Raw genomic sequence first — 15,111 nt, 5'->3', positions numbered from 1 at the left:
ATAAATTTGACCAAATACTACAATTTATTTTTTCTTGAGTTCTCAGGCTGTTTTAACAACATTAAACTCTGCTGTTTCAGAGGGTTGGTTTGTTGTGTTAAACAAAAAGGACTGAAAGAAAACAAAAAGGACTGAAAGAAGACAAAAAGTGTTTTCTCAAAATATGACTCAATGCGTTAACGATGATGACATTATTTTATTATCATTGCCTTAACTCACATATCTCATTGACACCAGAATCAAATTATTTCAAACACCATCGCAGAAACCAGACTGGTCTATTCTCCCCATTGTCGAGTGGACACAGGTAAACTGCATGCCCCTTTGTGTGTGCATGTGTGTATGTGTGTATGTGTGTATGTGTGTATGTGTGTGTCCTCTCTACTCACTGAGTCTCTTCGCAGCCTCCAGGGCCTCAGAAGCTGTGTCCGCCACATAGAAGCGCTGGACAGTCACGCCACTCTCTTGCATTAGCTTCTTGCTCTGGTACTCTTGCAGATTCAGCCATCTCCTGGGACTCAACCAGGTGCACTGGAGGAGAGGAAAGAGAGAGTGAAGCGGCAGAATGAGTAAGTGTGACTTTTAAGTGAGAGATAGTTAACACGGAGCTATAAAAGGCACCCATGTCGAGGGTTCCATCATGCCTAATGATAACAGTTTTTCCTCTTCAGCTCAACATCTCTCCAAGCCTGTGCACTCACTGCTGCAGTGTTTTACATTATACAACATCGAAACATGTCTAACACCTGCCTCACAGTGCACAGGCTACATCCTTTCTCCTCTTCCCCCTTGCTTGCACCCTCTCCACCCCCCCACCATTTCTCTCTCTCTTCCCTTTTCCAGTAATGAGGCAGGCAGCCAGGCCTAAGCTGCAGGACAGAGCTGGAGCTGTTTGCTCCATCAGCAGACACAGGCCCTGTCAACTCCAGCTGTTGTTGCTATTAAAAGGAAATTGGCTTTTTAATGTGACGGGGAGACATAGGCTGTGTTAAAGTTAGAAGCCCTCCACACCAACACACCCCACATGCAAGGGTTTATGTGTATGTGTGTGTTTGTGTGTGTGCGTGTGTGAGAGAGAGAAAGAGAGTGCATGTATGGGCATGGGTGCGTGCATGCAAATGTTTCCACAGGAAGGATCTTCAGGGAGTCATTAAAGAGAAAAAGGCCATTAAAGTAAAAGGGAAAACAAGGAGCGTGAGGTAAATTATGGCTCTGCATTTAAATGATGCTTCAGCGTGTGTATTTCTTTACTCTGTGAAGATTAAACTAATACGCTAATAACATCAGAACTGCACTGTAATATGCTGCTGACTAAGTCATGTTAAACTGTTATCCACCGTCTTGACAGGTGTATACTATTTGAAGACACCTCCATGAACATAAGGGGCACATATGCACGTTGTAATGCGCAAGATGACGACATTTTGTTAAGAAGTTATTGTAGAGTTTTTCGTTGGCACTACTGCTGGAACGTTAGTAATACACTGACAACATTATATCAATACAGCAAAATGAAATGCTCCATCACACCAGCTGCGCTTAAGTCTGCAGGATCGATAATCTGCACTTAACAACAACCGCTCATTTTTAAAAAGAAGTAGCCAGCTGCTCCAGGTTGGCTCTGTGCTTGACAGTGGGAAAAATAAATTTCTCCGAGGACAGACACAGAACTTAAAATATAATATAATATGGCAAATGCATCAAGTAGCGCACCACACCTTGAACTTGAATCGGGCTCCTTCTAAACTGACAAAAATCTGAATGTTGAAAGAGCCAGCAAAGATTAAGAACTGTCATGACAAAATGTTAAAAGATGAAAAATAGTGGCACGAATATCCAGATAATTAATCATTTTTTTCTTTTTTGTTGTGTCTTGTGTCAAATGCACGGTAGCAACCTCTTGGCAAAACAAAGTCTCTTGCATGCACTGCTCCAGAGATATTTAATGGTAGCAACCTTATGAGATATACGACAGCGTTCATTTCTGCAAACCAAACTGCTACTAGTGTGAGCTCAGGTTGTTTCTTTAAGATGATGATGTACGATATATAAAAGAAAGAAAATATATAGTGTTGAATGGCCAAAATTTTGACTTAGAAACAGTTAGAAAGTAGTTGGCTGGAAATGTCTTTAATTTCTAGAATAATGAAGGGTGAATTCAACTGCGACAATAATAGAGGAGTTGATCAAGCAAATCAAATGACAATGGCAAACAAGATGCATCAGGTGTGTCTATGCACATGCACTGTGTCTTGAGTCAGTGGTGCATTTCTTCACCCAGCCCACTCTGTGCCTTTTAAAATTGCCAGTCACTCCATCATTCATGAGGGGGAAAGAATAAGAACACAAGGGCGAGGCAGGTGGAGGGGTTGGGGGGGTGGGGGCCTCTCTGAACCATTAAGTGATGGAGCGAGCCAAATGTAGCCCCGACTAACCCTTAATGGTTATAAGTGATTAGAGGCTAATGAGCTTGACATGGTCACTCTAATAAGGAACAGCCAAATCAAACCCTCCCTTTTTTAATCTAAAACTAATCACAATTACCAATGGGCCTCAACTGAAAACAAAACCGCTTGACTGGTAATTCCCAATCCACGCCAAAACCAACCTTCTCTGTGCCACAGCGCAATGTATTAGCATGCTTCACCATTCCAGTTCTCATGAGAGTCTGTCAGGAGACTTCATTAGACCCAGAATGGGTTGTTTTCCAGGAGAACAGTACATGCTTGCTCCATATTGGCCTTTTCTTTCGCATAACTGAATACAGTAATGAGGGGCATCCGCAGGTCACCTCCGCAGCCTCGTCTGAAATACCGTAATACTGTTCATATGTTTCCGTTGCAGTTTTTATGTGTACATGCAGAGCTATGGCTTTAATTCTGTCCCCAAAGCCTTCTATAACAGTGAAGACTGATGATGTGACTCACTCACATGAGTCTAGAGGGGTCTGCAAAGATCTGCATTGCAATGTAACAAAAGAATAGATCTTAAATAAAAAAGTATAGGAAAAATTAGAACAGAATTTCAGAAAAACTAAAATACATTTGGATAAAATGGAAGTGTCTGACTGTTGTTGGAACAAATTCCACAGCTTTAACAAGCCATACAGCAGATTAAGTTTTCTGTGTTTTGTGGGCTCATTTGACTGCTGTCATGTACCAACAGATGATCCTCTCTTAAAACATTTACCTCCCTTGCCATTCAGTGTTTGTCTTGGGAGGATCAGCTCTGCTGCTTGTGTGAATGTCTCCGTCTGTCAGTCTATTTTTTGGTCTACATTTCAGTAAAGAAAATGGCAGACAAGAAGCCTGTCACAGGACAGGTTACATGTCTTTTCAACAGGAAGTATCGCCAGATCACTCCGAGACATGTTTACTAACAGGCATTAGAACTAGATTGTAGATAAGATTAGCGACCCAGAAAATTAACAAAATATGGTCAGGCTTGCACTGTGATCAGATTTTGGCAAGGTGTGAACAACAATCGACACAATGCTCACATCTGCAATATCTAATTGCACAAACAACTCCAAGCTCGGGAAAATCCAAGCGAGAGAAAAAAAATTCATCAGTGATGACACATTATTGTCAGTTCTGGCTTCACTTTTAGAGAAACTGAGAAAGATTCAAGATATCATTAGCAGCATAAATCTCCCTGCTGACTTCAGGCTCTAGCACATCTAATTCACCCATCACTAATTTTAGCCAACAATTATTTATAATATTGCTTGGATAAATAAGAACTGAACTTCAGAGTTAAAATGAAATTCTCAGAAGTACAGTAGTTTGGTAATTCTGGCACATTCAATCACGGAAGATCCATTTCAAGCAGAAGTGAAACCATGTTGGCTAATACAGAAAAGTCCTAGTAAGACTGAGAATACAGAAAACATTCACTACCTCTTAGACAACTGTTGTTGTCGTATCCAGGCTCACAAACATGGGAGAACATCCTTAAAGCCCTGGTTGATGACAATAATTATATTGGAATGCCACTACCATATTACAACCATATTACCATATTACATATTACAATTACAAGGAAAGAAAAGTCTTTGATCCCAATTCCTTTGTAGAGAAAGTAGGAGCAATCATGGAAATCTGCTAGTTGGCTAACCAAACCTGCTAATTAAGAAGCTCAGGCCATTACATACCACTTAAAATGGCTCCTCTGTCACCCAAAAAAGGGAGGAGTGAGGAAGAGGAAAGAAAAGAGCAGCACAGACATCCCAAAATAACAACTGCTGCTTACTGGAGGAGTCAAGTGGGGCTGGAAGAGTCCCTCCAGGCACTGACAGTTACCTTGGGCAAAACACCAGAGAATGGAAAGGCACCTGGGGCACTTTCTAGTATGTACCAGATCCACAGACAATTAGTATCAAAGATGGGTTCTTACCTGGCACACAATAAGACAACAATATGCCTTCATACATGGCATGGAAGTAGTCATCCAGTGAGGTATAGATAATTATCTCTGATCATTTATGTAAAAAACATCCAATCAGAGATTGTCAAACACAGTTTCATGTACAGATAACAGAAACCTGAACCTTTATTTTCAAAGCAATGTCAGCTGAGGCTCATGATTACCACTTTAACCAGACTCCTTTGCCATACTAAATTAACAGACAAAATTGGACTTCTCTGAAACAAAGATAAAATTACAATTATTTATATGTATATACTATACAGTTAATGTCCATGTCTATCCGAACGCATATACTATTTGCAATGAAAACTTTGAAGGAATTTAATAAAATGTTTTAAGTGTAGTTCTTGGCAAAATGGAGGTTAAAACTAATATGCTAACTATAACTATATGAAGAGGATCTCAATGGCGCCAAGGTGGGAACTCAAGATTAGTCTCACCAACTCAGTATACAACCAAATGTGAAATATGGTGTTATGGCCAGAGAAGTGCCTTTGAAGAATATTAATATCTCACAGTGTTTTTCACCTTGGACCACCAAGTCCTCATTAGTTGATCCTTGAGTCCAAGTGGATGTTTTTGTGATACTTAGGAATTATCTGACTGCTACATGTTTGCCCTGGAAGAAAGCAGTAAGTGGCGAAAGGCAGTATGGCAGCAAGGCAGGCAGACAAGCAGGCAGCTGGTCTGCAGTCCCCCGAGAGACTCGCTCTACAGTAATTATCATCAGCAGCACTCTAGAGACAATCCTACCCGGTCCTTCTACCTAACTACTGCTCTACTTGTTCTTAATACACCAACACACACATACACACAAAGAATAGACATGGGACAAATGGGATGTACTGAACACACAATGGCAAAAACAAAGATGAATGCTCTGACATGGGCCCTAGAAGGGCATAAATATTCACAGCAAACTCCTATACACATAAAAGCACTTAAGATCTTCTCGTGAACGCATCCAAGTGATGAGAAGTAGGGCGCCGTGTCAAGAGTGAGTGGCGACAAAGGTAAACAGCAATATTCTCTATTAATATATGGAGATGAAGTGAAACAAGGCTTATAAGACATTCACAGAACACATCTCATTCATTCTGCAAATCAAAATAGACAGGACTTCTCAGTAGCATCCCATAGAACAACGGGACGAAAGAAAAAAAAAGATGGAAGATCGAAAACGCAAGCCTTCATATAAGTGAAGCTCTTTCTCTTTAGTTTCCAGTTTTGTCCAGTACTTGGCTTACCTACAAAATCTCTGCATGTGGCCTCTGAAGGGACACAATCTAAATAACAGCAAAAAAGGAAAGGTATCCCTTAAAGGATTTACAGGAAAAAGTATGTGGTGGAAAAATGTTAGGAAAGATCTAAAGAACACAGGAAAAACACAGCTGTGCAAGTCTAAAGACAGTAAGTCAAAGAGACATTTCCTGGTGAAGTGAACTGTGTTGACATTCATAAGTAAAAAAAAGAACAAAAGGAATCTGAATCATTGAAATGTACTGAATAAACTATGTCACCATACTGCCACTCTCTCTCTTTACAGAGCACTCAGCGTAGCTGTGCCCTCACACAGAGACATGGAGAGGACAGGCAGTTCCATGGCAGCAGCTGAATCAGACTGCCAAGTCCTTGGTTCAGCTGTACTTAGCCACGAGTGGCACTGAAGGACAAAACATTGGCATAGTTAATGTTACTCCCAAAACACTTCTTTGGTGCATCCATATGGTATTCAGCACCGCATCATGCAACATCAGGATTTTTCTGAGACACAAGATTGTGCACTCTCATGTTTGGTTGAGAGCAGCATGCACAATGTCAAAGCACACTTGTTGTGAGAAGTGCCATCACAGTGAGTGGATGTCTGATCGTGGCACTTTGCAAAGTCATTTCACGACATGCCACTACTTTGTCATTTGTCCTTCTGTTAAACTTAAGGAGTCAATATCCTAGGGCTAATTTAAAGCAGTTGTTTTATCACAATGGAAGAGTGGAACAATGTCAAAAAGTCACCATCTGACAGAGCAGTTCTGGCTTCCTTGAAAATTTATTGAACCATAAGACTTAATTTACAGGGGACGGTTACAAAGCAGGCAATCACCTTTGATCAGGACCATAAACAGCAGGCAGTCAATGTTGAGCTGCTCATTAATCTGTCACTCAACAACTCAAGGTGGTGACATCGCAGGTCAAAAAATGCATTTGTTTCTTGAATGGAAGAGAAGTCAGACAAGATCCAGCCAATAGTGAGTGAAAATGTGATTCTGTCCTGGCTGTTTGCAACACTAAGGGGACATTATCTCCGCACACATGCCATTTATCTAACTTCAGACATTAGCACTGTGATTTTAACAATGAAGCCAGTGCCATTTTTTAATAATGCCATAAAATGTATACAGGAAATAGTTAAATTCCATAGTAATCAGATATGAATACATCTAGTAATCACACAGAAGCAGTTAAATCTGATAATTGAGTCGATTGCATGTGATAGCGCATATGTAAAATATATGATAATAAATAAGTAAGATGATAATGAATTAAATGCTAAGAAGATAAGATAAGATAAGAACTTTATTGATTCCACAGGAAATTGATGTGCCAGGGTTGCAAATAAAAATATCAAGTAATCAACACAAAATATAAAATAACAGGTTAGTATAAAAAATAACTGTAAAAAAAAATAACAGAGTACTGTTTTACAGTTTACCATGGGCGCTTTCACTTTCTGCTGACATTTTATAGACCAAAATAATTATTCGATTATCCAAGAAAATAACAAGTGTATTAATCTATAATGAAAATTGCATACGGCCCTACAGACATGTATTCAAACTCATCCAGCAATCCTTAAAAGAACTATTAAACTATTCTTGTTGTGACCCTTATAGTGATGATTTAATTCTGTATTAGTAAGAAAATGGTTTGGTGTATAGATTATAATGAGGTGTATCAAACATTTTGAACTTAAATTTACTGCAATAAGCAGTACGTGTTTATGATAATATGTCAAACCAAAAAGGTGAGTGCATGTCCTACTGTGCTTTTCCTTTTTTCTTTGACTGACATCGGCATGAGAACCTTCTTGGAGAGACCACTGATTGATGATGTGGAAGACACATGCAAAGTGGCTGCTGCTGCATGATCCAATCGATACCTTATAGGACACGTGAAGAAGAGCCTTCATCACTCACCAGCCTTCAGAAGTCAATAAATAAGTAACAAATTACTTTATGGAGTTTTTCCCCCCAACAGTTCATAAATTATTAATACACATGAAGCACTAAGAGCTGAATTAAAGTAGTAAAGAACAGTAGGGATTCAGAATAAACCTTGACCTTCACACAAAGGCTGTCATCATGAACAAGTCAGAACAATGGTGGGAAATGGAGCTCCGTTAGGGTAAACTCTCAATATGTCAATCCAGTCAGCAAAAAAAAAAAAAGATTATGCTTTTGTAGCCTGGGAGGGAAAGGCACAATTTTAAGCAGGCATATTCATGAGGAAATTGCAAATCTGTATTGATGTGGCCTGCATGACCCTCCTTTAAGAACAGGATGTGAAGCTTACAGGACTCCAATCAGCAGGGGTTCAAAGGGGCCTCTGAGATCATTTTAGTTAGAACGTCCTCCTTTCGACTGTCCTTCTAATGTCCACAGGGTATTCATCTGCCATTAAAATCAGAGACAGCCTGCCTTGGTGGACTTCTTTCCTAAATTGCCTGAGAAAAAAGCATAAGCATCACAGAATAACACTGCAGCAGGAAAACAGGAGTAAGAACAAGACAAACCAGACCAGTCAAGAAAACTTAAAACCTGATATAATGAAGTACTTTTTGCAGTAGAAGCAAATGATTTTTAGCCATGCTAGTGGCATGAGCTTCATGGACAGGCTAATAACTGACGTGCTTGACTGACGTGACCTCCGCTTCCTGTCTTTGATGGACTATGTATGGCTTGTCATTATTTCTCCTCAACGTGTTACATGAAAGAATCCATAACCAGTGTCCATTAAGTGTCCATGCAGCCAAACATTTCACCAGTACAGCAAAACAAAGTTCATCCAATGTAGCGCTCAAAAACTTCCTTATAAGTGATACAAAAAACAAAGTGACACCTACACACTCTCCTAAATTATTGTGTAATAATAAGTTTAACCGACTAGTTTTTGTAGTGCTGACCAGCATGGGTAGGAACGTTTAATCGACTAACTGAGTGATCACACCTGTCATTAGTATGTGTTAAATATTAGCATCATGATGATGTTTGCATTTAATTCAAAGCATTGCTCTGCACTTATACAGCCTCAAAACATCTCTAGTGGTCTTGCTTGTTGTGTAGTGGGTTATATCCAAAGTTTTTTGTTTAGTTTATTAAAAGGGGTGGGCCAATTATAGGTGAGTAACATCCCACTATTCACTTTTTTCCTAAAGTACTGGCATCTGTTTTTTGTTTTTTTGTCTATTTGTTATCTGCTTACAGTCAATCATTCCATTTTGTGTAACTGATTAGATTTTCACAGTTTTCTTGTGAAAAGGAACAATAATGGCAGCACTTAATCTGATAGCAGAGCTAGCAACTAAATGAATTACTTTAAATATCTGCAGATCATATCCCACATTCACATATCTTTTAATCACAAGGAATGAACGGCTGGAGTTTCCAGAGACACTGAATATCTCATATTATACAGTGGTTTATGCCTGGTGAGGTTAAAATCTTCATTTCGTGTCATGGCCAGACCCCAACCCCTTTGAAATGACACTGCTTTATTAATGACGACAAATGACTGCAGAGCTAATTAACCAGAATGCTCCTTAAGGGGCATTATCAAATGTTTAAGAAATTAAAAGATTGCCAGTTCACCATTTCTACGTAATTGATTTGTTCCTATTCAGGTTATGAACTCATCTCTTTTCACCATTCATCTAACTAACCATCCAGGAAGCACTGAAAGGCGGCCCTTACAGTGTCCACTTCCATGAGCAGAGAGTGAATCAGACAGAGGAGTACTTGGAGCGACTATCAAAATCATTGCCACACTGATTGCAGCCGAATGTTTTTCCCCTAATGAGGTGGCAGTTTGCTACTTAGTTGCAACTCATAAATACAGACTGTCTTGCAATTAGACAAGCACTGTTGTTAGTGGAAAGAGAGGTGACACACAGTGAAGGAAATGGAGGAGGCAAAGGAGCAGAATTGATGTAGATTTTCTGCATAAACAGGCCAGTGTGAATCACATGCATATTTCCACTTAATGCCAGCCATGTAGCAAGAGCATGCCTCATGAAGCATTAATGGGATAACTCAAAAGTCTGGTCTCCTTTAATTAATAAAGCACTTGAGTATTGATGGCAGAAGTTCCTCTCTCTGTCCTCAGCTTTGGCGCTGCCTGCATTGATTTGAATGAAGAGTTATGGCAAAGATAGCAAAACCTAAGGCCATGCAGCCATTTGTTTGAACAAAAGCATAATAACTCCTGACAAACATAACACTGCAGGTTAATTGACTACATTTACACTCTATAGGCATTCACAATCACTATCCTTGAATTTCTGTTTAAACTGCTAAAGCTTTCAACGCTGCTATTTTTTTGCAAGCTTCAAAATGATTACTTTCCAGACTACTTTACACAGAAAATATGATCACCATTAAGCTATAAAGCGAACGAAGAGACAAATCCTGCAAGGTTGCATGTGAAAAAACACGTTTTGCTCTCATTACTGCCACCACCCACTTGTAACTTTCTATGTCCTTGCCTCTTAAAAGCTGAGGTCGTGTCCAGATCATTAGAGTATGGAGAGAGAAATGACATCTGTCAGTTAGAGAGCTGGGCAAAGAGCAGTGGAGCAGAGACAGAGGCGGGAGCAGTCGAGCATGGCTACAGGATTTAGATCAGCGAGATTTGCATCATTGGCAGGTCTTTAGGCAGGGCAGGTCTAATCTTCTGCAGACAGGCTTAAGAAAGGAAAACCTGAGTGTTGCGTCTATACAGATAGGGATTTCAGTAATTAGCATAGTTAATAAGAGAGAGTGTATGGAGTCATGTTCAAAGCTGTCGAGTCTAAGGGGAAGATAACACAGTAATGAGGAGAAGGCAATACAAGGATGTGTAATTATTTCAAAGTTCACCCACATGTTCGTCCTAGTCCACATGTATGAACTTAAATAAATACCCTGGAGCCACATTTCTGAATCACTAATGCAACAGTGGCAATCACTGGCACCTCAAGAGTGATTCACTGATTATAATGTGCCTTGACAAGCTTGTGTTAGAGCTCTCAAAACTGCGAGAACAATTTTAACAGTTATCGTGGCAACCACGTCTACCAGCAGAGTACAACTGCCAGCTGTGCAGAGACAGTTTATCACTTTTAGGGCAGTTTCTTTCTACGTGTGTTTATTGGCATGAGTCGCTGCTATGTTATTCTGTAAAACAAAATGTAAACTCACATTGTAACGCTGTTTAATTTACACAAAAACTATACGATCTGGGTGCCGGACTGACCCTGTCGAAGTCTGTGCCTCAAAAAATGAGGTTTGATGTTTTAATGTCTAATTTGATGATGAATAAGTCAATATGAGAGCTGAACATAATCTTCAACACGCAGACTTTCAATGAATTACAGCTGTCAGCAATCACTGACACTGTTTTCTCAACTAATTTTCAGCCTCACTCCCACTTTTTCCTCATTATCTGAACAATAACAACAGCAAAAGTTAAGCTGATAGGAGTGCATTCACTCATTATATTCCCTATTTTCAGAGGCTGCTAACATTTCCTAATGACTGCAGCTCTTCTAAATTATTGAAAAAGTCTAAGCACCTCGCCAGCTACAGAAATGGCTATTAACCTTGGTGAAGTGATATTCAAATCCAGTTAGAGCTAACTTCGCCCTCCAGTATCCCTTGCGGGGAGGAAATGTAAATGTGTTCTTGCTGAGACAGATGGGGAAGCCGCCCGTCGTTTGAAGTTCCAGCAAAAGAAGTCGTTGCAGGCAGAGGGCTCTCCACCCCCCTCTGTAAAATATTCAGGACCCAGTCTCATTGAGCCACCTCTCTTCCCAGTGTTTCCCTTCAAAGCATGCTGGGCTTCAACACTACTGGGTTATTACTAAGCAGGAACACCATACAAAAAAAAAAGGAAAAACTTAGCAAACGTTTACAAATTCACCACTGTGCAGCGACAGTGAAAAACAGCCTGAGGATTATCTCGCTGTGCAGACAAGAATTCAGAAGATTTGATTTATGAGAGAGAGTGAGAAAGAAAGAGAGAGAGAGAGAGAGAGAGAGAGAAGGTGGAGCAGGGAAAAAAAACACAACATCCCACTTCCCCTTTAAGAGCATCCTGGAGCCTAACCATCTGGATATTGTGATGTCCTCTGCATTGTTGTTGACAAATCATCGCAAATTGAATTCCTCACCTTAGCTGACACACTGTCAAAGCTGATTTGATTCTATTGTAGAGATACCTGGCTGTCAATCAGTTCAGGCTCTGATACTGTGCTACAGACCAGAGAGAATCCCTCATCATTACTCTTATCACCTGGCCCAAGAGACAGAAAGAGAGAGAGAGTGGATGTAGTAACAGAGGTGCAGGTACAACAGCCAGTAAGTGTGAGATTTAAACTTTTGCAAAAGCACTTTTTAAAGTTTGGCCCCAGCATATTGTGCAACACTGAGCAAAACATTCTGGGAATGCTGGAAGACTTCCAGATTGTTGCAGAATGTATGGAGCCTTGCATGTATGTAGGAAACATATGAATACACTACAGTGTAGGTAAGCAAAGTAAACACAAAACAGAAGGATTCAACAACAATTAAAATAAAAATTCCAGACAAAGTTATGCCTCATATCACAGAAATCTTCCTTTTAAAATGTGACCATGTGAAAATACTGAATGTGTAATGTGGGCTCTAATGTGTGACATTAACATAACCTCAAACTTCTACATCATTTCTTATTAAACAAATTTATTTTAATCCTATCCATTTACTGCCACATACTTGAATACTATTATATCTCTCAGCCTTTGGCTTCAGTGGAGCTTTCATTGTCATTTATGTTTTTGACAGTGATTTGGAGGACATGGAAATTCCTTCAGTTCACATAAAATGAAAGAATACGAAAAGTGCCAAACATGGTGTCAACTTGCCTCCATTGGTTGAGAGGCCAAATTCACCTTTAATATATAAATAAATATATATATACAAATATAATCAGGATCAAGAAATATACTAAAGTATTGGTATATGGTGTATGTGTTTTGCAATGTAAGACACAATGCTTAAGCTTTTAATTCTGTGCTTCCTGCAAACTGCTGTGCTCCCAACACACCAGCTATCAGAAACACATATTCTGTTGAACTTCAGTCAGTCATGAGGCAATCAGGTCCAAGTGTCAAGACAAAAGGCTGAGTCAGTGCAAAAATCTGTCAGGACAACACTGCAAAAGCAGACATGAAAAAGTAAATATGTTATGAGCCTATAAAAGTCCATCTGTACCACCAACACAGTGCCAAACAGAGCATGACTACTTGACTAGAACAATGTTTGTAGTATCAACAGGTCCCTGCTGTGTCATTTCAGTCAGGACATCTATACTAGTGTCACGAACAAAGACCAGATCTCTGATGCTGAGCGAGAAGAAACATATAAAGTTAAGAATCTGCTTGTATCAGATCACTCTGTAAAAAATTACCATTTATTACGCAAACACAATTCTGCTTTCTTATCTGTAAGCGTGCATTTGTTTGTTAATCAATACAAGACATTCTTTTCCGTGGCTCTGGCAACATCTTGTTCCATTCTGGTTTTAATCATTAGGCCTAATGCTTTGTTTGCAAAGCAGATGACAAGGTAACTGAAATCATTTGCATTGTGGACGTAGACCAACCTAATCGGATAAACTCTGCTAGCTGTTGTTCAAAGCTCACAAACAGACACTGGAAGCTCAAAGTGCAAAGTTGTCTTATCTGAAACACCACTGCAGACAGAAACTTGCCCTGGTGGCAGTGCTCAGGTATATCTCCCTACACTGGCTTTATAACTAAGTTGTAAATATGTAGATGCTATTTGCTCACACAGCCCAATGTTGAAGTATTAAATCTAAACAAACCAGAATTACCACCTTGCAGTTGTATACCTCTGCGCACCAGTCAAGTTGCAGTTTATATCCATGTCTGTCCAGAATAATGACTGACAGAGAGCTTTGACACATTGTGCAACAGCAATCATGTGAAGCTCAGCATCACCAAAACCAATAAGTTTGCGGTGGACTACAGTGCTGCAAGTATGGATGTTGCTGCAAAGGAGCTACAAATTCTAAAATTCAACCCAATAGATAGATAAGACCTATACAATCACCACAGTTTCAAGGTGAACATGAACAAGGTGAACAAGATTAGTGCCTGCAACACGGTATCTGACCAGATGTGAGATATGGTTACAATCTCCCCTTCTGTTCCTGAGTTAGAGTGTTGAATAACAGCGAGAGAAGTGTTTTTGCACCATATTATGATGTCAACATGAAACCAACCTTTGACCCTTTGTGGTAAAAAACAAACGAGCAAAAAAAGCACAACAATTCATGGCTAAACGTGTTTTGTTAGATCACACTGACCTTGACCTTTGACCACAAAACCCTAATCAGTTCAATTTTGGGTACAAGTAGGTATTTGTACTGCATCTGAAGAAACTCCTTTAAATTCCTCGCTCCAAAGATAACGCGTTAACGAGAAAAATTTAATGCCGGCGCTGAATAAAATATGTAATATGTAAACCCTCTGACTGACCCTGCAAGGTTTTTTTCGACTTGTCTGAAAAGCTGCCAATTGAAAAGCTAGAAACTTTTTAAAAATGCATTATAAATATAAACATATCTATACAGACAGGCAGACATACACATACATGACAGGTTAACGTCATAATTACAGATACAAGTCGCTTGGTATCAGACTGAACTGCCAACTCTTCGCCATCTTCAGCTCGGCTGGAGTGGACGGATACAACAGTCTGAACACAGACAAAGACAGCCGTTTGTGACAGACATCACTGAGGGGTTCAGTAACATTGTCCTCTTTAAAGGTTCTTTCAAAGAACCATTACAATTATTAGCATTATGGAGTGTCGTTACATCACCAGCGGGCTGTCAGTCACACTGTTCAACTCTGATGTGTCAAACCTCTCTCTGCTCTGACATGCTAACCTGCTAGCCGCGAAGCTACACTAACGGCTGCCTGAGACCATAACAGCGGACACAAGAAAGCAGAATCCCCTCGTGAGCAATGACAAGAAGCATCTGCAGTCACGTAAACTGTAACAGTACCTTGAGTTTGTCCAGAAGTATGTGCTTTGAGGTTACTGTCCTCAGTCCTCTTGCTGCAGCTTGAGATGCCATGGATGCCGCCATGTTGACACGGAAGACCAAAGAGAGATGACGTTGAGAGCATGTGCGAGTTAACACAAAGCCGTTCATAGGTCAACCATCATACATGGGCGGCGCTTGTAAAACAGGAACGCATATGTACCAAGTCCCAGGTTCAGTGAACGTACCTTTTGTATTTATGAGCTGTACAGCACAGATAATGAGTACAGTAGAAGAGTTTTAAATTTAAAGTTAGTTAATCTTGGTTCTAATTAATAAAATCCATATTGCTGAAATCCATGCTGCAATCTATTTACA

At 39.8% G+C, this 15,111-nt stretch overlaps 1 protein-coding gene across 1 annotated transcript in view; it reads right to left on the bottom strand.

Moving 5' to 3' along the window:
* Positions 1–14,910, bottom strand: part of suclg2 (succinate-CoA ligase GDP-forming subunit beta) — a 76,390-nt gene extending 61,480 nt beyond the window's left edge. The window contains exons 1-2 of the mRNA XM_046384550.1: positions 14,755–14,910; positions 390–531 (exon numbers count right to left, since the gene is read on the bottom strand). Of these exons, the coding sequence (XP_046240506.1) occupies positions 390–531; positions 14,755–14,904 (292 nt within the window). The 5' untranslated portion in view covers positions 14,905–14,910. The remainder of the gene's footprint in view (positions 1–389; positions 532–14,754) is intronic.
* Between the last annotated feature and the right edge of the window lie 201 nt (positions 14,911–15,111).

The sequence above is a fragment of the Scatophagus argus genome, chromosome 3 (genome assembly GCF_020382885.2).
Source record: "Scatophagus argus isolate fScaArg1 chromosome 3, fScaArg1.pri, whole genome shotgun sequence".
NCBI lineage: Eukaryota > Metazoa > Chordata > Actinopteri > Scatophagidae > Scatophagus > Scatophagus argus.
This window is presented reverse-complemented; position numbering and strand designations above follow the sequence as displayed.